The 24,717-nt window shown below is 47.3% G+C and overlaps 1 protein-coding gene across 2 annotated transcripts in view; it reads right to left on the bottom strand.

Annotated features, from left to right (window-relative positions):
* LOC149340039 (cell surface glycoprotein MUC18-like) overlaps positions 1 to 24,717 on the bottom strand; it is a 468,207-nt gene that overhangs the window by 38,483 nt on the left and 405,007 nt on the right. For both annotated transcript variants that reach the window (XM_089548781.1, XM_089548782.1), the window contains exons 2-6: positions 19,427 to 19,777; positions 16,041 to 16,157; positions 13,927 to 14,130; positions 13,042 to 13,317; positions 5,913 to 6,203 (exon numbers count right to left, since the gene is read on the bottom strand). In XM_089548781.1, the coding sequence (XP_089404907.1) occupies positions 5,913 to 6,203; positions 13,042 to 13,317; positions 13,927 to 14,130; positions 16,041 to 16,157; positions 19,427 to 19,777 (1,239 nt within the window). The remainder of the gene's footprint in view (positions 1 to 5,912; positions 6,204 to 13,041; positions 13,318 to 13,926; positions 14,131 to 16,040; positions 16,158 to 19,426; positions 19,778 to 24,717) is intronic.

Here is a 24,717-nt window from a genome sequence, read left to right as displayed (position 1 = left end):
GGCCGATTAACTCACCAGCACAGCCTTTGCGATTTCTTAACATCCCAAAATATTTAAGATATTTTATGCAGCACAAAAAAGTTATCATCGTACTAGCACAGATTCCTCCGACACTTCTCGACAGAGCTAACTGAAGCTGCTTGTGACCGGTTGCTAAGAATAGACGGCTACACTCTCATTGACCGTATATTGCTCGATTTATCAAAAACATATTATTGCCGTATTGTCATCGAAGACAAACCCTAGAGCTTGATTGAAGACTCCTTAACCAACCCTTCTCAATTTGTAAACTTTGAAAACAAGCCATCTACGCTACACTTTGGGACTTTCGGTGGTCCTCATGGCTCTGTAGTTATTTTCATGGGTCGTTGTTTCTAATTTTTATCGAGGCCATCACCACCAAGTTTAACCGTGATACCAAGATATTTGAAGAATATGATGTCATTTACAGAGAAATTAATAGCCATGAATAAAACACTGCGCATTCTAAATCATTTCACGAGATAGTGGAAGATCTGTGCGCATGACCATATCAGGAAAGAAGGAGCCCTCATGTTTCTTTTACACCATTCACAGCGCAACGTATGCCAGTCTGATAATGGTAGTTGGTTGGTTTGTTTATGGAGTTTAACGTCCCAAAGCGACTTAGGCTGTGAGGGATGCCGTAGGGAAGGGCTCCGGAAATTTCGACCACCTGGGGTTCTTTAACATGCACTGACATCGCTCAGTACACGGGCCTCTAGAAATTCGCCTCCATCGAAATTCGACCGCCGCGGCAGGGATCGAACCCGCGTCTTTCGGGTCAGCAGCCGAGCACCATAACCACTGAGCCACCACGGCGGCTATCAAGCCGCCGTGGTGGTAGTAGCACTCATCTTGATAGGTTATTGCCATACAGAGGTACAAATACCTCGCTATCAGACTAACGTCTGACCTTACGGAAGATGCATACATTGCTAACATAGCGTCTCCTGAATTACGTAAACTGTTTTCTTTGAAAAAAAATGAATCAAGCTCGTGCACACTTGAACCACGCCCTTAGAATGTAAAACATTCATACGGCCTATACGGAAAAATATTCTCACGCTCTCTGGTTTCCGAAGTCAGTAATTAGCATAGCAAAAGCAGAGAAGATGCACTGAAGAGCAACCCAGTTTATTCTTGACAAATGTAAGTAACCTGACCTCCTCACTAGTCTTGCAGCTGTCGCTGGATTTGTGACTCCATCAACTAGAGCAAATAACGCGAGATCAAAATTTCTGCACCGACTGCTACTTAGCACTTGGGTCAACGTGTCAAAATATATAACTTTTTTCAATCTCGAATAGCATAATACAGTATGCGCACACATTAACTGTACTTCGATCGTAACAACTTCTATGCGAAAACTGTATTACGCAGGCGCTCTGAAGGCCTGTTACGAAACGGCGTACCGATGATGAAAGGCAGTCGTGTCCATTCTAAATCGCATTCGCTCCAGACCCAGGGTTCAAGGGCGCACGGGTCGACGGCTGAGATGACAGTCGCACAGGGAGAACAAAGCAGAGTCGCCAGACATGAAAGACGCAATCACAGCGGTGGGGGCCACGTAGAAAAAGCTCTCATGCAAGCTTTATGCGCTCTGCAGCGCTTGTCTGTCTTTATAGTTTCTCGCCCGTTGCGCAGTCCCTGGCAATAAATTATTAAATGGAAATTCCGCACTCCTTTTATTTTATTCTGTAGAACGTTGATTTTTTGTGAAATGTCATTTTTCATCGACATAGAGAATCGAGATTCTGGTTTATTTCTTTTCGGGTTATTACTTATGCGTCGTCTTCTTGCTCTTTGTAAGCAGATTTGCGGCATTCAGCGGCCGCTGATGCGTGAACGGCTGTCATCATTTAATCTGGCCGATATAGCAGCTCCGACTCTATATGGAAATGTATACCACGAGGCACGTGCAGTTATTGAACCTATGCGCTGGCATGCATCTTCCCGCAGGGATGTTTATGCGTTGCTTGGCCGGCTGTTCTGCACAAAGCCCTGAGCTTGATAAGAATCGAAAACGTTACTTTATTGTGCGAGACCTTCAAGATACATCATATTACAATTTCCTAGCAGCTCCCCTCATGTTCAGGCTACTACAGCGCCTTTACGCCGATTGACCTTTGAATTTTACGGGGGGGGGGGGGGGGGGGGGGGGGGGGGGGGGGGGACTTCTGCATTGGTACAGTTTTCGAGGATTTTTCCCCACTCAATTCAAACTCGTGACGACCACACCGAAAATGGACTCTTGATAAGTGAATGTTGACAATGTTGTATAGTCAGGTTAGGTCGATGAGAGCGAAGCACCCTATTTGCTCTTGCGACGCGGCGCATTGCTGCAACTAACGTGCGAGGCAAAGCTTGATCAGTTTTATTCTTTGCATGAAAACGGCGCAGCAGACGGGACCAAGAAAAGAAGACATAAACACAGGCGCTTCTCTTGGTCCCGTCTGCTGCGCTGTTTTTGCGCGAAGAATGTACCAACTAGCCCGGCTTATTTCTCTCTTGGGTTTTATTCGATCTCCTGGCGCGCGCCTAATTTTATCTCGCTGGAACCAGACAAGGTAGACGCTTGGGTATGTTGGTTAGACATGATCGGTGCAGCGCATATGATGAGGACGAGATGAGACACAGACACAGCACTGGACACAGCGCTTGAAAAAAACGCTGGAACCAGTAATTTAAGCCGGTGGGTAACTACCTTGCCTGACTCCCCTTCTTCAATGTCAAACTGACCGTTCTTCGCAAGGACCCCGCTCAGAATTAGTACTATTGTTATGAGCGTTGTATCCAATCGCAATCGAGGCGTTCGAGCTCGGCGAACAATACTCTGTAGTGGTGTAATAACGCCGGCAGTGAGGTCATGCTACATGCCAAGGCCGGTTGCTCTACCGTATTTTATCGAGCATGTTTTGTTTGCGAAAATCGAACGCTCTATGCCCAAACATACTTACTACTATAAGAAGAATGGCGCGGCAGAACCTGACGCGAACGAGAATGGTACACACACACAAGTGCCAAATTTCAACTTTATTGTATGCCTGCCAAGTATACTTATGCCTGCCTGTGAGGCTGACATGCAGGGATGAAAGATCACAGCGCGACTTTTCGACAAGGGAATATAGACTTGCGTTCAGTAGACTGCTTTTGCAAACCCTAGCAAAAGTTATGCGCCGCGACTTGGCGCCGCCAAGGTTATGTGGAGAGTGACAATAATTGAGATTCACAGCTGGTGGCCGAACTACTGGTTCAAAACCAAGGAACGTCGTTTCAAGAAACTACCACTAAAGTAAGACTCCCAGCATATATGACAGGCATCCGCAGCGATTATTTTTCCTGCACTGCCGTTCCCAGTACAGTTTCAACACCGTACATCACCCCCGCCGGGCACGGTTTCACTTTCTCTGCCAATTTAAACAAAAATTTCTGACACAACCTCTTCTTCTGCTCTAGTAGTGGTATTTGGGGTTTAACGTCCTAATGAGCTATGTAAGATGCTGTATTGAAGATCTCTGGAATAATTTTGATCACAAGGGGTTCTTTCACCTTCGCAGACTTTGCACATCGCACGAGTGTTTTTGCATTTCGCCCTCAATCTTTATGAGGCTCCAGTTTCACCCAGGGTTGGTTATCCAGCTAATGGCAGCGCCGTATTTCCCAAGACATCGCTTTATGAAGCGCCCTTGTATCCAAGCGAATGATCATTTGGGTGTGATATGAAGGACCGAGAAACAGTGCAACGGCCAAGAATGTCGGCCGCTGCTTCGGTTGATGTGCACTACGGTATAGCACAGCACGTCGAAAAATCGGCGCAGTGTACCCACCTGTTTTCTATTGGGTACAAGGCTTTGCACGGCCTGGTGCTAGGCTTTTCAGGAGTGAAATACTTGGGAAAACTGTCTTGGACAAAGCCTTTGCGTTGACGGGTCATTGATTCCTTTCGACATAAAAAAAAAAACTTAAACCGGCTCGTGCGGTAAAGCCCACTTGAGGCATTGAGCGAGAGGAGCAATGTCACCTTCTCTGTCAAAGGGCTGAAACAGCATGTAGGAACATTGAAATAACCTCTGTAACTGCACGAAGAGCACAGGGACAAAGAAAGGAAAAACGAGACGCGAGGTCGTACTAACAAAGAGAAACTTTACTGGCAGTGGACGCATTTAAAGACATAAAGGAGAAGTATGAAAAAAAGTCATCTGTAACGCTGGGTGGTATGCAAATGTTGCTTTTCCTTGCCACTGATGGCAATAGATGGGTCGCTGACGCAATCTGTGCAATGTCACGAATGCCGTGCACTTGGATGATTTCGCGCTTGACCTTACCTTTGCTTCTTGCTAAAATGGTGACCGTGCGCAGCCTCGCTTTGCACTCACACTTCAGTTCTGCGCCTTTAAATACGTTCAACTTCAGTAAAATTTCCTGTCGCCGGTAAATTCTAGTTTGTGGCGCTTTTCCTTCTGCGTTTCCGTGCCGTTCCGGCTGTTCCAGAGACTACGTCTTATGTTTATAGACTGTGCATTTTCTACGCTGTGGATTCGAAGTCATTCATCCTGTTTTAGAGCGCAGAATCTGTAGGGAAACACGGCTTCCAGTTGACTATCCCGTCGGGTCCGGGAGTACGGAATCAGATGTGCTCGGCAACGGCAACAACTACAGAATGCAATGTGAATGTCCCCTAACGCCTTCGCATATTGGTGCGCTGCGGAGGCAGTATGATTTTAGCAACTCTAGGAGCACTGTTAAAGGCCACAAGACGTTCGTCACCGCCATATATACTTTTCACTAACAACGATTTTTTCTTCCATCACTTTTAAAAGTTGAACAGATCATGCTTGAATAACTCCAGAAAACAACACCAATGCTTCCAAATACAAGAGTAAGAAAGACTCCAGGCCTTTGTTTCTATTTATCTCGCCCGCAGTCGGAAGCAACACACGGGAAGGTCACCCGGAGAGACCGCCACAATACACGAGTTTTAAAGAGGGCGCGCAAAGCGTGAACTGAAGACCACCGGCAGCATTTTTCGGTGGGAAGGTGCTGGCTTGCTGGACCAAGGCGCATTCTCATACTGCGGCCGATTCGGCACCGGTGGGTGACGACGCGCATGCAGTCGTTTGCGATTCCAAGTGCTGCTATTGCACAGAACACGTTCATACTTGGGGTTCGCAGATTAACACGGGAGACACAAGACCCTTCCGAGTTCCTGCCTCCGAAAAAACTATTTTTTCTTAGAGTGTAGTGCATCATTAGTATCGCTCTCAGAAATCATCCAACCGCATTTATTATTTCGAAGACTTTTCGACCATACTGCGCCCCACCGACGGTTTGCTAGAAGGCGCTCCCCTGTCTATGAGTCATTGCTCTGGTACTCGTCGGTAAGATCAGCAGTGAGGCACCATATTGTTTCCAGTATACTTTGAAGCGTTAGCGTTGCACTAATAATGGCGAAGTGATTTGCTCGGCGCATTTGTGTCGAGATGTGTTTCCTTGTAGACACTTATACTGGAAGGGAAACAACCAATGAAATGCAGACAGCAATCCGCGAACCGAGAAGATCTCTGATGAGTACCTACTCAGTCCCACTATGGCGGGATTTAAAGCCACAGGTCCCTTGCACAAGCTGTTAATACTTTTTTTTTTCACATGGAAAACAACATGTTAAAGGCTTATGGTTAATTTACTTGATGTGTTCGTTGTGTTCTGCCTGTTGTGCATAGCGTACTGTGTGTCGCAGCTGCGTTTTGCGGTGCATTACATCGGCAGATCTAGCGTGATTTTCACCCCTTGCTGAAAAGCGAATGCCAGCGCCGCTGTCATGAACCACATCCTCCTTTCGTGTCCCTGCAAATGAGACAAGAACGCGAAGAGTGCGAAACCGTGGCACTCACATCGGACCCTGAGGTTGACGGCGTTGCTTTCGCCCATGCCTTCGGCGTTGGTGGCGGTGCAGGTGTAGCGGCCACGGGCGTGCCTGTCCACCTTCTGCAGCACGAGTGACTGGTTGCTGACGATGAGCCCCGCCGACGTGTTGGTGGCCAGGTCGCGGCCCTCGAAGCGCCAGCCGATGTCACTCACCCACGGGCTGGCCCGGATGTCGCACTCGAGGAACACGTCGTTGCCCTCCTGGATGTGCTGGTGCCGCAGCTTGCTGCCCAGCCGGAGGTTCAGCTGGGGCACGTCTGCGCGGTGAGACGGGTGAATCAGTGCACCAGACTTCTGAGCTCCGAGCTACAGACCAGCCCCAACATTTGGTGGATATCAATAGAGCGCTTCGGAAAGCTAGAACATCGGATTCTATTCGTCCCAAACGGAAACCCACTGCTAGAAAGGAACTCATTTCTAATTCATACGGAATACGACATGTTGAATTAAATGTCATTTCTAGAGTAAATTTTCTAAGGAGTACGAAATGATCTCATAAACGCAGGTAAGTTTTCTTTTAACGAGAGGCGTCATTACGCGTCTTCATTTGCGGGGGAGGGGCACCAAGTATCGGCTACGTTGAAAGAGCAGCCTTTCTGCCGAATTTAACGTTGTATGAGTAGCGAGTACTTGTCTGTACTGTACACTGTACTGTACACTGTACTGTACACTGCATTGTACACTGTATTGTACACTGTACTGTACACTGTACTGTACACTGTACTGTACACTGTACTGTGCACAGTGCACTGTACACTGCACTGTGCAGTGTATACTGTACACTGCACTGTGCACTGTATACTGTACACTGTACACTGTACACTGTACACTGTACACTGTACACTGTACTGTACTGTACCTATAACAACTCAGGTTTAGGTTTGTGGGGTTTAACGTCCCAAAGCGACTAAGGCTATGAGAGACGCCGTAGTGGAGGGCTCCGGAAATTTCGACCACCTGGGGTTCTTTAACGTGCACTGACATCGCACAGTACACGGGCCTCTAGAATTTCTCCTTCAAAGAAATTCTAACCGCCGCGGCCGGGATCGAACCCGCGTCTTTTGGGTCAGCAGCCGAGCACCATAACCGCTTAGCCACCGCGGCGGCCTATAACAACTCAACTCAACTCAACTTGTCTTAACATTCAGGTTAATGACAGCATGACAGCTTGGCACTGAGCGAATAAACGACAACGAATAAACAACTAATAAACAATATAATAAATAGACAGGCAGGAAGCGAATAAACAACAACGCGAGAAGTCTATTCACAGAGCAGATAAGCAAATCCTCGGAAGCAGTTTTTCGTTGCCTTCTTGATGCTGCCATTATCGTTCCCGGCACCGCACTACTGGCCAGCACTCTCACATGCTGGCGATGTTGAAGGCTCCTTGCACGAAATACAACTTTCTCCTCTGGCTGACCACTGTTATAAGGATGGGAGTCTCGATGCAGACGGATGTGCGTGGCGCACAATGTCAGGCTCTCAGAAATGGACGTCATGAAAGATGACTTTCTCCTCTCAAGAGGGGATGCCACATTGCGGCACCCCGCATTCACGCAGCCCCGTTCTAGAGAGAAATTTGTCCGGGGCGTTTCTCAACGAAATGTACATCTACACGCATATATAGATATACACATACATACGCACGCCAGACAAGAGACTGCCTCCCTGAAAGCTGCTGCCTCAGAAAATGTGAAGGAATACCATTACAAACCACTCACAAAAACGAAAAAAAAGAAATACTCATAGAGTTAATAGCCATGTCTCGTTTCTGAAAACGTCATTTGGAAGAAGTCATTCATTGCACCGATACGGCCGAGCACACAGAAAGCTCCAGAGTTACGCAATTCGCTTTTTCACTTTCACATTTATACGATGTCTGCGCTGAAGAAGTAAGACATTTTTGTACACGGCACATGCGCTTATTCATCGTCATCATCAGCCCTAGTATATCCACTGCAGGACAAAGGCCACTCCAACCGATCACCGAGCAACCCTGCACAGAAACGGCGGCGCATCCGCTCTACTCTCGCAAACATTATAATATCTGCGATTAAGTATGTGAGGGCAGTAGAAGTTGCAGGTAACACAATTAGTTATTGCCCGTGGGGCGCCAGCGGCTTTGCGGCAGGTGGAGTGCATGGGGAATGGAAAGGGAGCAGGCGGTGGAAGGGGAGCAGGCGGTGGAAGCGGAGCAGGCGGTGGAAGCGGAGCAGTTCCCTTAGACATTTTGTTCTCATTTGATGATTGAAAGATAACTGTTAATCCGCCCCACCAGGCACGTAGCTAGAAACGTAGCCGAGGTACCCCACCCCCCTCTTTCCTTTGCATATTTGCCTGCGCCCCATCCACTATGCATTTTCACTCCTGACGGAAAGGAAAGATGGAGGCGGCCATCACGGCTGACGCTAGACTGAGGCTGCGCTAGAATAAATCTGCCGCAGGGAACAAAAGAGATCAGTACGGAGACGAAGACACGCAGCGCCTATCCCTTCCGTAGGATGTCATCCACCGGTAGCATGTGCAGGAAGTGAGTGGATGGAGAGCGCTCGACACAGAAAGAGGCAGCGCTTGAGCTCCCGGCAGCGCATGTAGAGCCGTGATACCGTGCCGTAAGCTGAGCGTGATGCCCAATCCAACCTGGCCGACAGCTGCGCTCGCCTTATTATTGATCAGGATGCGAAGGAAGTAAGGACGGATGATCAAAGGAAAGAGACGGCGTCTGCTATCGCGGCGGAAGGAAGTCAGCCGCGACGGCAGCGGGATATGTGTCGTCTCTATGAAAGGCGGCTTCTTCGCTGCCGTTAGAAGTATTTAGCAACAGGGTGCCAATTTCCGACGGAGAACATTCCGATGTCTGGCAGTACCGCACGGCTAAGATTCTACGCAAGTTGAGGATGAAAAAAGAACGGACGCATATGCTGTAATCTTTGTAGTTAACAGCTGGAGAATTGTGCGCGGAGATATCTTTGTTGCGTGTGATCCAGACGAAATAGCTAACAGTGTAATATTTCAATTTTTACGGGGTAGGGCGCAAACCATGATGTTATAAAAGGCGCTGCGAATGAACCAAACGAGGATTGTTTGACAATAAATGCTTCAGGTCATAAGTTCTGCCTTTTTAATGTGCGTGCTTATTCTTTGCGCAAACTCCTAACGATTTGCCGAAAAATTCTCAAGAATGCCGCCGGACCTTTATTTCAATACTACATCGATTTATGCTGAGCTCCCAGCGGAAACTGCGGAAGGCGATGCCAGTAGGTCCGCACAAAAACAAGCCTTTATTCATGTACAATCTTCCAAGGCGGAAGCTGCAGGAAATTAGTTTTCGGACTGAGAACCGTGAAAAAGAGATGTGAACACAAAAAGCTGCCTTTCGCCTGCTAAAGGAAACAAATTCTCCTCTGTCTGCTGAGCAGAGTCAGCGGCGTATGAGGATGCCGATAAACGGAGATGAACGTCTGCCGCCTGTGAGCCAAAGATAAAGCCCAGCGCACCGATGTTCGTAGACGTGAACGGGCGGCCCATCGAAGACATGGGTTCACCTGCCTTTCTCTCTCGTCTGCAGCAGCGGGAGCTTCGTACAAGGAACTCTCTGGGGCCCCGCACGTCGTAATATCCGAGACAACGACAGGCGCCCGGCGTTCGCGAAGACGGGACCATGGATGCCAACCAAGGTGACCTGCCAGACTGACGCTAGCGGTGAGCGCTAGCGTTGGAGGTCATAGATATCAAGTGAACAGAAAAACGCTGAAGCATGATGGCCGTCTCTCATTGTTTTAATAGTTACGATAAGCAAGTCGTCCGCAGAACTGCAAACTGCTTCGGGAAGCAAGCAAAAGTTAGGGTGGAGGAGAATCACGAGGCTTAATGCTGCGCTCGCGAGTATGACAAAAAGAAGAGAAAAGCCTAGATTTGGGAAGAGTTTCAAAATTTTATGATTCTGCGAGAGTGCCATGAAAAAGAAATCGACCACCGAAGGAATGTCGAAGCTTTCCCATAACGAAGCGGATGGTGACATGTCACAACCTTCACATAAGTACAGGGAGCTTCATGGAACATGAACCAAGGATTTTAAAAAAGTAGCTGACAGCAGCTAGGCGAAACCAGTACATATTATTTGTCGTCGTGTAGAGCTCCTCAGAGTAGTTTTTAATTCCACTTAATTAGTTATTTGGCTTGGTTTGGTTTATGGGGTTTGACGTCCCAAAGCGACTCAGGCTATGAGAGACGCCGTTGTGAAGAGCTCCGGAAATTTGTACCACCGGGGGTTCTTTAACGCGCACTGAAATCGCACAGTAAACGGGCCTCTAGAATTTCGCCTCCATCTAAATCCGACCGCCGCGGCCGGGATCGAATCCGCGTCTTTCGGGTCAGCAGCCGAGCACCATAATCACTGAGCCACCGCGGCGGCGCCACTTAATTAATTAATTAGCCGAGAATAATTATGCAAATTTTGTGTTCTTCACTTCATGGTAAAGTGCGTTGTTTCCTTAAGTTGTATGTGGGTTAAGAAAGAACCGATTCAGTTGTTTTTTTTTTTTGTGGCAAAGTGCCTCTATGCGTGGTAATTTTTTTTTATTTAAAGAAAACCTGCGAAATGTGAAAAAAAAAACAAGAATAAAACACGTGACTGAGCTCATCCGTTACCATATTCCAGCGCTCCCAACAGCGTTTTTAACGAACGGAAAGTGCGCGCTGACCGTGCCCAAGTGAGCGGCTGCCGCGCAGTTCGATGGACTGCAAAATTATCAAAATAAAAAAAACGGAGGCTACCCTGAAATACGCGACTTCACTGCTTTTCCTTCGTTTTTGTTTTGGCTCAATAGAAACTCCGTCTCAATTGGTTGTCGATGGCATGCTTATTACTTATCGCAGATCACCGCGCTCGTTTTCAGTGTTCAGGAATAATGTGCTGACGCACTTTCAACACTATGCTGAGAGCGGCGTCGTTCGCTCAGTTCGAGGCAATGAGCACGCATGCTTCGTTTACTGAGGACGCACTTGGTAGCGCTACAATACGTTAGCGCAAGAGCGCAATCACGTAGTCGGCCATGTTACCACCGGCCGACCTCTCCTCCTTTCGTCTCATTAAAATTCCTGTCGCTCTCTTTATCTCTCTCACGCAGTTTTTTCGTAATTGGCGGGCTTTCTTTGAATGCTGGATAAAATGACCACGCAGAAGATATTTTGGTACAAAAAACTGAGGGGTCGTTTCATAACCCCACTACAACTTAACGAAACGCACGTGACCGTAATGTGAATCTTTTGCATAAATAGTCTGAGCTAATTAACTAATTAAGCGGAATTTTAATGATGCTCTGAGGAGCGCCACACGACGGGCTTTTGGCTTCACCCAGCACCGGTGCGCCACTTTTTTTAAATCCTTGGTTCAAGTTACGTCAAAAACCCCGTATATGTGTACCTCTAGTGTCAATATATTTCAAGCTATTTATCTCTGATCAGAATGGTCAAAGCATCCCATTCCCGAGCTTCTGAGTGCTGGTACAGGAATGTTTCAATACGGGAGTAATTACTCATAGGCATCTGCCCAAGCGCAGATATACGGCTACGAAGTCGAAAGCGACAAAAACCCGAAGCGTGCAACGCCCAAGAACCAATTTGCAGCCATGACAGTGTAACATAGTCTAACGTGAAGAAGCCCAATTTTTTTGGAACGGAGTGAACACACTCTGCGATTTTACGCAGAAAAGGCACCCAGCAGGAATGAATAAAGTACAACTATAGATGCTTCGAATTCCACAAACGAATCTGCGTCTACTGTAGATACATATGCCATGCTCCGGCTTCGAAAATATTCTTGCCAAATAAAAAACGGCGTCGCATTCGTGTGTCACTGGGATTAAAAAAGATGTTACCCCTTTTATCGAGCCACTAGAAAAGTTTCTATCTAAGTGTTCTCAAGAGAAAAGCTTGACATTTGCGCAGATTTTAGTCTTCGCGCATAAATATGTGCTACAGGTGTCCACTGCGTCTCTGATGTGCCGCGGTGTCAGGAACTGTACCAAAGACGGATGGACTCATGCCGCCCTTGCAGCCACTACTGCTGGCTGGGGCGGGCAACCCATGGCACCGTGGCGCAATTCCGTTCTTTCAAAGACGCAGCACCCCAATGTCCAGGCAAACAACGCTGCCCAGCGGTGAAAAATACACATTGCATAATAACGATCACGAAAACCATTACACGCATACCACTGTACTCTTCGCATAGAGCACCGAATATATTTTCAAGTGGTGGTGACGTCACTCGGGCAGCAAGAAGAAAACCGAAAGCTTTGAAAGGAAACTCTTTATAGGACGAATCTGTGCCCTCAGAAGAACTGAACTTGGTGGCGGCGATCGCAACAAGTGTGCTCAGTGGTCATCGTAGGAGAGAATCACCGCCGCTCTCGACCGCACAGTACGTTCGAGGTAAGATGTGGAAACCAGCTACACCAAACAGGACAACTGTAGAAGCATATCAGCGGCTTCAGTAATTCCACACAAATGTGGCGGCCTTTCAGGAAGCATAGAAAGTGATAAAGTCACGCGCCTTCGGCTTCGAACAAAAACAAACAAACGTAACAAAAAGCTAAGCGCTAATATCATGTTCTTACGTGATGTCGCTCTTATGCCGTAGCACTTACGTCGAGCCGTCAACTAGTCAAGATGTCTCAGCTTCTGGCATGATAACTAGCAAATGACAGAATTTTTTTTTTGCTGCCTTATGATGCGTTAAGTAGGGACGAAAGAAATAAACATTTCTGTGGCGTATGGTAAAGGCACTGAACCTTTGAACTGGTAGCGTGAGAGCTGACATTTCGTTAATGTAGTCAAACTTTAGCTTTGGCGTTTTGTGCTCAAAAATTGATTACTTGGCAGACATTTACACGCTCCCTTGGGTGCGTGTTCATTTTTAAGACAGGAGACGTAATGCGATGCTTCCGAGTCATAATCAGCGTTGATAGAGCTGTGATACGATCTTCTAAACGAAACCCGTAACTGTGGCGCCGCGCTCTTCAGCGATCGGAGATACGCGTCGCAGTGGTGTCGGACCGAAAGAGGCGAGCAATGGCGAGCAGGCAGACTCACAGTGGACTTCGAGCTTCCACCCGTCCTCGATGGCGCTGCCGGCGATGAGGGGGTTCTCGGCGCGGCACGACAGCTGCTTGCCGGAGTCCTCGCTCACGGGCACGAACGTGAGCGCGCTGGTGCCGTTGGCCTGCGAGGCGTTCATGCGCACGCCGGCCTTCCACCACTCGACCACTGCCGGGGGCCTCGAGCCCGCAGAGCGGCAGCGCAGCGTCACGGGCTTGCCCGCCGACAGCGGCCGCGGCTCGCCCTCGATCCACACCGACAGCGGACGGACTGCACAGCACGAGCAGACGGGGTTACGGCACATAGAAAAATGGCATGGCACATAGTTGCAGCGCTACGGTAAAGCAAGTAATCAGCATGCCTAGCGGCGCCCGGCGGATGACGGCATTGCACAGAGGCAACAAACAGTTAAGCAATGGTTAATGCGTAAGAAACTAAAGAGAGACACCATATAGAGCTTCGCATGGAATTAAAGCAGTTTTTCCGGTGAGGCATTGAAATTCACGAAAACGTATCATCACAGTGTCTGCTGAGAATGATTGGTAATAAATGTCTCTCGTCGAAAACTCCGTGCTAAATTGCGACGAACTTCTTGAGTTGTAGAGCTCCAGGAAGACAGCTTCAACCACGGCAGACCGTATGTACAAAATGCCCCGTGACTTCCGGCATGCCAAGTATATAGAAGAATTCAAGACTGATAATGAACAAGAGTAATGGTAAAGGCTTGAGTCGGTACGCCAAAATTCTTTCTCTAGTAATCTATTCTGATGTGCTTTGCCGAGCACCACATGCCAGAGATGGGGGCGCAGCGGTCCCAACCGGTCACAAGAGGTGAAGATAATAATAAAAAAAGAGAACAGAACTGAAGTGGTAGCTCACAGTTGAGGTCGACGGTGACGCTTGCGGAGACCGGGAAGGAGATGTTGTTGTTGGTGGCCAAGCAGGTGAAGGTGGCCATGAGGTCGTTGCGGCCCAGCGAGGGCAGCAGCAGCTCGTTCCTCGATATCCCCTGAGAGGTCACGTTGTACTGGTCGTCCAGGAGGAACGACTCCCGCCACCACGTGACCACCGGCGGAGGACTGCCTGCGATGCGCCGTCACAAAGCCGCCCTTCATGCACGCGCCGAGACGCGGAGGGTGCCGCTTTCTGATTTACGCTAGCTAAGTTACTTGGGCGAAGCCGGACTGGACCGATGAGTCAGGCTTTATTCAAGGGCAGCGCTCAGGTCACGGTGAAAAATAACCAGGCAGGTGCAACGCACCGAAGCAATACACTGATTCACATTTTCGTAAAAAGAAGGAAGGGACAGAAATGCCCAGGATGCAGAGTAGCACGAATGATACTTGAAATGACATGACAAAAAATCTATTAGAATTCAGTGGTGCAAAACGAATAATATATTGAAATATACGTAGAAATATCGAATCATCATAGATGGTAAATGGATGATAAAAAAGCTCAGGAATAAAGGCAGGCTGTATATTTTTCAAAGCTCGCACGTGAGGAAAATTGGCGGGAACTCCATATCCACCTGCAGATACTGGTGTTAGTATAGGTGCTCTCTATTTGGTCAAAATCCGCTGCGCAGTTAAAAGCGCTACGTTCTTTAGCAAACGCGCAGCCAGTTGCTGAAACTTAATTCGGAATATCAACTGTGACACAGCGCAAGTGTAGGAGTGAAACGAGGGAACGCAAAGCTCGCGATGAACTTGTCATCGGCCGCCGCGGTGGCTCAGCGGTTATGGTGCTCGGCTGCTGACCCAAAAGACGCGGGTTCGATCCCGGCCGCGGCGGCTAGAATTTCTTTGGAGGAGAAATTCTAGAGGCCCGTGTACTGTGCGATGTCAGTGCACGTTAAAGAACCCCAGGTGGTCGAAATTTCCGGAGCCCTCCACTACGGCGTCTCACATAGCCTTAGTCGCTTTGGGACGTTAAACCCCATAAACCAAACCAAACCAACTTGTCATCGCAAGCCTTCGAAATCTCGAAGTGTCCAGAGACAAAACAAAAACAAAAATAGCTTGAAAGATTAATTTAGCAGGGGGAATTTTTTTCCATCTGTGAATTCCTCTGTATGCGGCACAGTGGCCCACCATGCCACCACGACCTTTTTGTCGAATATGGAGCACTAGCTGCATGCAAAACCGACACAGTCCTTGCTTTTTTCAACGCTGGTTGTCTCTTCTGCTTTGCGATATGACTTCGCTATAGCAGTTTTCAACTTTGAAATGCATTATGGTATCGAAAAATCGTTCGGCATCAATAAACTAACTTTCTGTCACTTATTTTTAGGGCCGTGTTGGGAGTTCGTGCTTGGACCTGTGATGTAATTTTTATGTTATCAAGGAAATTTAAGCCATCTACACAATTATGACTTTTTCCATTTCGGAAACCCCACTGCCGCCGCAATTGCGACTGCGTTCTCCTTACATGCATCAATGAGTAGTCTGCTTAGTTCAAACCTTTGTTTTTAAGGCACTGTCATTTATTCAAACTATAATCTACAGGAGATAACGTTGCCTTCCTTCTGTCGCTCGATCAGCGTAAGTATATCTGCAAATACGCGCCAGTTTAATCTGCGTGTCATTTAAATGCTGCCTCCATAGAAGTGTATATACTGCAATAGCTGTTCTTGTTGTATTCGCGTTTTCAACGTCAATTCCTACAACTAGTACTCTTCCATGTATCACTGAATCGAAAGACTTCTTTCTAATTGTTACATGCAGTGAAGGAATTTATTTAGTTGCCGGATAAACTTGTTGTGTTATTACACATTTTTTTTGTAGTCCCGAGAATAGCCTGGCCTTGAAGCTGCTACGAGTCTGTGAATTCATCGTAAATTTCGGTGTATCGATTTACTTGATGAATTAAAGAGCGGTACACCCGCACAGTTGTTTTTAAGATCCATGACCTACTCCGCGCAAGGGTTGCTGAGATTTAAATGTGTGCGCCGACATTCTTTGGTCTTGAGCGTACGTGCAACGTTCCCTTACCTCCTTCGACTTGGCAAACCAGCAGCAAGCGGTCTCCCTCGTTGTACGGTCCAATGATGCTCTTGCTCGGAAGGATCTCCCCGTTCTGGTCGGTTATGATGGGCTCGTTTGGGGGCACTGTGATGAGCGAGCAAAAATTACGCACGAACGTAACATAAGACACTAGGCCGATGTAGCACTCGAGCACGTATTGCAGTATTGCAATGCACGCCTTCTAATTTCATATTAAGAGCGAAAACCAAGAAATCTGTCACATAACGTTTCCTCACAAAAAGACAGTAAAAATAAATGAAGGCCACTACTTAGAATGTGACGTAGAACCACTTATGTAAAAGTGATAGGGTAATCAAGATTGGAATAGTATCACCCCAGTGCGTGTTGTCATGCAGCATGGCCCATTATATCTGAGGTTTGGCACATCACGTACAAACCTACCTTTAAGCAACAGCACAAATGCGGTCATAAGGCGCAGTTTTCTTCAGAAAATACATCTTGTGAATTAGTACTAACCAATAAATCATATCGACTGGAGAAGAATGAGAAAGTAGTTTGATAACTGTGATTGAGTATTCGTAGAAACTCTGGGGTCTTTCTGCTCATTCAAACTCAGTAAGACAAGAATGCCGAATACATATGAAGAAAAGGTGGGTTGGAAAGCCGCCTAACACGCATGAGGCATAATATCGATTCAGCAAAAGAGACAATTTCTTCTCGGAGGAGGACGAGAACGAGAAGGAAAGGTGGGGAGGTTGACCAGGAGAAGAAACCGCTATGCTACCCTGCAATGGGGAAAATGGAACGAGGGGATATGAAGGTGAAGGAGAAAAGGAATGGAAATTCGGCCCAGTGAGCTGCCTCAACACTTCTTTTTGACACTGGCAATGTCACTTTTTCTGAATAACATTATAATACATCTCGAATATTAGAATGATTTTGTGTCAGGGTAGGAGGAACGTTCATAAGGACCACTGAACACATCGCATTATTAAGATCCACAGCCATAACCAGGCATTTACGTGTCGGTTTTTGTCATTTGAAGTTTTCATCTTGTTTTGTAAAATGCAGGTCCTTGCCAAGAAGATGCGCCAAACCGGTTATAGAGATTTCGCTGGCTGCATCAGTCGACAAAAACATAAATTATTGCGTAAGAGCAGCTTCGGCCGCTTTTCTGGACATTGGCAGCCCTATATGCCACTGGTATCGGTGAATCTCATGCGGCGTCGTGAGACGCTACATAAGCTCGGTCGACTATGCTTTCTCTACAACCACCTGGCTGTACATATGACATTCCCACCAGGTTTTTTTTATTGTTTTCCCTATTTCTTCGACTTACGTATATCCCCCTACTAAAGTAAAATTGACAGCCCACCAATGTGTTCAATGGAAAGGCGGGAAACAGTGAAATAAAAACGGGACAAAGAGAGCAGATGTCAGACGATTGGGCTGCTGAGGGAAAATGTAAGATACGCCCGGCACGTGGCTGTAGCCAAGAGGATGACACAAAAAACAGCAGCACAGGCGACAGGCACAGAACAGACAGACAGACTATTGCGCGGGCGTCTGTCGTATCTTCTGTTTGTCCAGTTTTCTTACTGCTGTTTCATACCTTTCTACCATCCCTTGAGACCCAAACTACCACCAAACGTCGCCAACCAGCCTGTGTCAGGCCTCTTGTTCCATCAATGTGTCGCGTATTCCTTTCGTTGCCGTCCATGGGCATTGAAGATAATCCGAACAGAATAGTAGCGCCTGCCAAACTCTTGTGCAGCTGCCAATGAAAGACAGCTCTTGCCTTCTTAACAGCCCGCGTTGCAAGTATTGATATCTCAACTCATTTCAGCCTCCGTGGTTTGAAATAGAACGTGCTTTTTTTTGCTTGTGTACTTCTGGCCTATAGCACTCACACGCACTATTTCTTGAGAAACCGCCGATTTATTCTCATAAGCACATTACCTGATGTACACTATATGCCTCGCTGTCAGGTATTTCCCTGAGATTTGTAGCAAGTCATGAATATATGATTTCTATGATCGTCTTTATAACTGCGGAGAGCGGCGAGCAGAGAGCGGGAAATCCCCCTCTGCAGTTTTGGAGAAAATGGGGAGGGCAGATGTAGACATGTAGAAAGAGCGGGATTCGAGGCATGGCAATATGAAGAGGACAAATCCCCCTCTACGTTTAAGAGAGAGGAGTTATCCGTGCTCTCGGATTTTGCAGGGAATAAAAGCAGAACATATCTGCGCAGATCATTTGCCGCCTCCACCCTGTGATTTATTTTTAATTCGAAAAAGTTCTCAAGCATAGCTGCTGCTGTTTTGTAAGCGCAAGTTTGGAGGGATTTTGTAGAGCTGATTACAACTAAGCTGACTGAATACAGCCAGTAGCGCGTCAGAAGCGCCAAAGTTGTCGTGACTTTGAAAAGTAAAACCAGTATCATTAACAAGCGTAGGCGCGCAACGTGTGCGAAAGCAACGCCGCTACATTGATAAGAGGTGATGTGACATGTGGAACGAGGGTCCGAGCGAAAATAGTGATATTTCGAGGACGTATGCGTGATTCGCTCATCGCGTGCTCTCTAAAGCCTCTTTTTCAGAGCACCGCGATCCTCTTCTCCCCGGCATCGAATTTCATGGCTGCCATTGACTTTTATGGCTGCAATTGACTAACGTTCCCAGCATTGTAATCGTGTCCATGGTTTCGAATGTATTCTCATTCGCAACGTCGTTATTACAAGTTGATAATTTCAACACCTGCATAGTTGGCCCGGGTAACTTCGCAGATAATGAAAGGCTATACTGAGCACGAACTGAAAACAAAATTTTCGTGACTCGTTGAAGCAACGCCTTGCTCGAGTATGCTGGTTCAAGAGGAAAGCCCTTACGGTACGAAAGCTCGCCACTGCGAACCCCCCCCCCCCACTGGTGGTGTTTTCTTCTTTGGCAACATTGGACCGTGGCAGAACGTACATCGCCCAAACCTGGCAGCAAGAAAGTTCTCTAGTGACTCTAGTGTCCTCCAGGAGCTGCTCTCCTGCTTGCCTCAGAGAATTAATAAACCGTAGTTGCACCACAACTGCAGGCAGCTGCAAGCACTTTGCCATGTACACGTTTTCCATAATCTTGTTCGCCGTGCTTGCAGCACATATGGCGTCACACTTAGACAAGCAGCCGTTACATTGGGTAACAAACACAGGGCATGCCAGTCTGGCAACAGCGACCTTTACAGTTCACGTGGTCCTTAACGGTACCATAATGGCCGCTGCTATAACGAAACATTCAAACAGCGCTCGTGCAAGGACTTTAAGACCAGGATGGCTAGGGGCACAACAACATTCTCTCAAGACTTCACTGCTGAAAGTAGAGGCGCAGTAGAGGATCGGCACTTACGGATGACCTTGAGCAGGACCTCGTAGTTGCGCGTGCGCGCCTTGCGGAAGTCCACCCGGCAGCGGTAGAGCCCCTCGTCCTCCTCGTGCACGGGGTAGAGCTCGAGCGCCGCCTGCTGTTCGGCGCCGGGCTCGAGGCGCAGGTAGGCGCGGTGTCCCAGCCAGTCGGCGGGCGCGTGATGCGCCTGCGCCAGCCGGCTGCGGCGCGCGTCGCACGAGTAGATGGGCGTGGTCGAGTCGTCCTTGTACCAGAGCACCAGCGACACCTCGTCGTCCGTCGTGTTGGGCGTCATGTCGCACGGCAGCGCCACCTTCTCTCCCAACACGCCCACCACGTGCGCGCGCGGCTCTTCTGCGAGAAAAGAAGGAGAAAAGAACGCCACTGAAACACTTCTTGGCAACGGAGAAGCAGCAGAATAAGAAACAACGTTTGGGGCACACTGGAAGAACTGAACGCCCTCCACACGTTTTGCGGAAGAGGCTGAGAGCAAACGGATACACCACAGTCGTTTGAAATCCAGGAGATATATGCCTAGTTCAGTACCAAACTGTTCACTATTTATTGTTCAACGAGAATCGCGTCATCACTTTGTATTTCGAAGAAGCCTATAACAGCGAAATTCAGGGGGCGGGGTCGAACAATATTACTACTGGTGGGGAAAACTGTGGGCATAAAAATGGCACGCGATTTTGAGAAATATTGGTTTTGAGAAAAGCACATATTTTTGAAAAGCATTAGTGCGCTGTTTGATTAAACATTGAACTGACTAAGTTCCCACTACGAGTTGTTGATCGATTCGTTCTCGTCCTACCCTCTGCAAGCGGTTCTGGTTAGCTTAGTTAGCTGCTAGATCGATAGGAGCTGGTCCCGGATTCGATCCCTAAACCAGGACTAACTGTTCTTCAACTGAGAAGTTTCTCTGAAAGCTTTATACCTTTCTGTTGTAGCCGTATGGTGGCGCCTGGGTGAGTACCAATGAGGTACAACTCCCTTGAGAAATATTGCTTACAGCGTTCGCTACTTGGCAAAAAAAGGCACCATATTTGCGATCTCAATGTTGCTAACTTCGGTGGAAGCAATGCAAATCCTGCTCAGTTCAGAAAAGCTTCAATGTATGCTGTGAGTTCACAGTGTACACAATTGGGCACATCTAGGCTTACAAGATTTTAAAAGGACCGCTGAAGAAGGCGATACGGCTTACGAAAGCTGTAGGCCTAGCAAATATGCTCCACTATTTCCGTTTTTTTTTTTGGCATTGCGAAGTACCTCTAACACCACCATGGGCAGAAGTGTAAGGAACAGCACGATGATTTCTGCTTATTTTGAGAGCGAGACATTACTGCAGTATATAGCCTTGTCTGAACGAAGCTCAGGTCACTCGTAGAAAAGCTGAATTATGGCTGAAGTTCACGCGGAATACGAGGGAGATTCAGTAATCAAGAGAATATAAAATTGGATCACATAAATAAAATCTCATTCCTTTCGGCATCATCGTTCAAACGCAATTTCACGGATGTTTGTTGAACATGGAACGCAATCCATACCGAGAGCATTGAAAAGCTGAGATGCTCAACCCTCTCGCCATCCGTGTAACGTTGGCACGAGTCCAAGGTGAACAAATTTTCTCTTTTGTCTCCAAAAAACAAGCTCGAGCTGTTGTGAACTTAGTTCACGCACGTAGTTCACGAACGCACTAGTTCCGTCGTAAGCGGGCACACGCACTTCACTGCGTTGTAACATTGCATAAAACCCTTATCCAAGCTGCTCAGCTGGAGAATAATTTGAGTTTGATTACACGAACACGGCTGTGAAAGGGCATGTTGCTTGAAATGGGAAACAATACCAGTTAATATTGGTTCCAAATGACGACCTATTGGACCGGTAAGCCGTCCTGTGAACATAACAAACTTCAGTTTGCAGGGAAAAGCTTCCGCTACGCAGAGATTACATATTCATGCGAATACAGCCAGCGCCGGGCTGGAATTCATCAAGCAGAGGTCTCTTGGGACCTACTGAGGTTGGAGCGGGTAATTGCAGATGAACTAGTGGGGCTAGAAAAATTGTTAAATTTGTCGATGTTCGCTTGAGTGCAGCTTTTAGAGCACACTTTACCGCTCGACTGTGCCATTTAGTAGAGCAGGAACCTGGGCTATTTTGTGGATGTTCACCTTTGAAATCGAGTAATTCCGCTCGAAAACACGGACAACGGAAATAGAAGTGGACAGGACGCGCAGACTCACAACTGAAGGTTATTGAATGAAAGATGACTTACACGTATACAATGAATAAAAGCACATGCTAAAGGCTACAAATTCGCTGCCGTCGCTACCTCGCGTCCAGAAACCGCTCCGCATAATCAGCAAGTACAACAGAAGGATCCCTAACACGTACACGCGTTTTTTTTCTTTACATTGTATACGCTTCGAATGATTCTCGCGTCAGCGGTCCTGTATAAAATTTTAAAACGGCTTGTATAAAATCTTAGCCTTACCTAGAAGGGGAAGGCACACACTCTTTGACTTTTTTTTTTTTCACAGCCCGTGCTATGATTTGCAACCTCAGAGTACTGATCAGGAGATATACTGTTAAATTGTTCCTTTAAATGAACATTAGTGCACCGTCCCGTCTGTCCGACATAAACACACCGGCAAGAAAAAGGAAATTCGCAGACCATAGCGCACACGCAGGGAAAGTATCGTGAGCTGTGGGTTACGTGGCTGACAAAGGGCCTATGGCTAGTCGTACTTTCTTTTCTTTCTTTCTGTGGACACATGTCCAGACGTGGTTTTTGTTCTCTCTCTCTCTCTCTCTCTCTCTCTCTCTATATATATATATATATATATATATATATATATATATATATATATATATATATATATATATATATATATATATATGCCTTAGGAAGCATAAGAGGGTTCTCACACAGCTTCCACCCTCGCCGTTCGATGACGTCCTACGTCACATCAGCGGTAACTCAGGACGTGCTACGTCCGCCGCTTAAGAACGTGGGTGGCGCTGGTGAACACTCCCAAGTTCAGGTTATCTGTAAACATAAATACCCCCGAAAGCAGAAGATTTGACAGCCGTCGCCGTAGCTCAGCGGTAGAGCACCGGACGCGTAATTCGGAGGTTGTGGGTTCGGATGCCACCGGCGGCATGTGGTTGTTTTTTCTTCTGCTTTTCTAATCAATTAGCTTTAAGCGATAACATATTCAGTAATATTATAAATTGATCAAAACCACAAAATAAATAAATAAACTAAACAAAAATCCCCTGTGCCCTTTGGTTTCTGTGGCTGTTGGCTTCTCTCATATATATATAATTTTCAAACTAATAGAATTCAGTTCTGAGTCTATGTGCGTCCTGTACACTTCTACTTCTGTTACCCGTGTTTTCTAGCGCAACTACCTCAGTTTCGAAATGTGCTATTTAGCCCTAGCCTGATGTCCAAATGTGCTCAGATTACTAAAAGAAGACCACTGCTTTGACTACGGCTGTCTCGTGAGCATCATTTCTACGCCATGGATTAAAAGCTTTTTGTGAATACAATCTAAAATGTGAAGGGAAACCTTTAGCCACCATTTTAGGTTGATTTCGTTTAGTGCGCTCTTGTACTCGGGATCTACGCCACTAGCAAAATTCCTCCATTCAAACAAAAAAATAGGATGGGCTGAATCATTCTGAAACTTTGCACAGAAAGTGTCTCCCACTGGCGGTTTGGGTGAAAACCCAGCGTTCTGGGCTTTTAACCTCGTAAGAGACAGAAAACGGATTGCTGCGGTGGCCCATGGAAAGAAACGTCGCTTAGAAAACAAAAGATGGGCGTCTGTTTTGAGGCCCGCATCTGAGTGCTCGCTATGTCCACGCCCACTCCGCCCCGACCAGTCGCCATGCAGCGCTTGCTTCGCTAACCCGCTTGGACCGCCACTAAAGTCCATTTAGTGACAGGGAACACAAACTCGGAAGCACTGCGCTGTCTCTGATGTTACTTTGTATCCGCAGGATTTAGCGACGTCGGACGTAAACTATGGGCGCTCAGAGGTGGCAGATGTTGTGGTTCGTTGCTAGCTCACAGTGCATCTCGATACTGACCAGTGCTCCTGTTTATGTCACGGTCTCTGGTCTTGCTATCTTAAAAGCATGCTTTTAACGCTATGCGATATGCTGCCAGCTAAGCTAGTTGCAGCGTTATTACGTACTTATTCCTCAGGATTCTTTAAAACCACGCTCGCTCTAAAGTTACCCTAGCGAGGAAACATGCTCTCTCCAATGACGCACATTTGAGGGCATGTAACATAGCCTTGTTTCGTTCAACTTGATCTGTACCTTTCTCGAGTCACAACTGTACTGCAGTCTTCTCACAGCGCTACAACCGTTTTTCGCGTCACTGCGCGGGAAATATGTGAGAAAACTTACTAGGGCTCTCGTTTTTTTTTTCTGTACGTTTCGATGAAATCCCCATGCGTATTAGATCTGCTTATTTTCAGAATGCACCTATTTTTCAGCCTTCACATCAGTCGGAAAGAAAGCAGTCATTTTTCCGTATTCCCTGCCTTGTAAAATTATGATCCTTCAAAGGCTCTTCGTGCTCGAGCAAGCGCAGAGCTTAGCCTTTTGGAGCAATTTTATTCACGGACAGAAGTTTCCAATCGGCTCTGGAACGGCTCGCCTCTGCAGGCAGAAGGGCACAAAAATGTGAATTGTAGCCTAAAGGAGACGCAACGGACAGAGAGAAAGGCACGAACTAGAGCTTGACTGGGACTTCCTCTCTTTACGTCGAGTTTCCATCGCGCTAAAATTCATCAGGAACATAATCCGATTTGTTAACCTTCGTTATTACTCAAAATTACAGATGAATTCGATGACGGACGCGTTGTGGACTTCATTGTTCCCCGTGCAGCGGACATGTCTTGCGAAGGGCGCTGCCCCCAGGATCAATGCAAATGGCGCGTCACTTAGTTCTATTCCAGGAGTGAAAAGAAAGTGAATGGGTCGCTACAGAGGAAGGGAACATGAAGGGGGCAAAGCAGTGAACGTTTCAACCCGGCACTTTTCTCTTTGTTCGGCCTCGGTGCACTCGTGGTAAACAAAGTGGACGAGAGCGACCCCCACTGGCAGCAATTAGAATGAGAGCGACGTCTCCGCCTGGGCCGCGGGGCAGCCCAGACCCGGTGGCGAGGGACCAGCGCCGCTAATTGGTCACTCGCTCGGTGCTAGGCGCGGGGCGCTTTCACCGCAGGCAGTCGGCCTTCGTTTGCTTCATTTGCCGCAGCGCAACTCTGCAATGC

Source organism: Amblyomma mixtum, chromosome 6 (genome assembly GCF_055824585.1).
Source record: "Amblyomma mixtum isolate Tamu chromosome 6, ASM5582458v1, whole genome shotgun sequence".
Taxonomy (NCBI): Eukaryota; Metazoa; Arthropoda; class Arachnida; order Ixodida; family Ixodidae; genus Amblyomma; species Amblyomma mixtum.
Note: the sequence above shows the minus strand (reverse complement) of the source record. Positions and strands in the feature narration are given on the sequence as shown.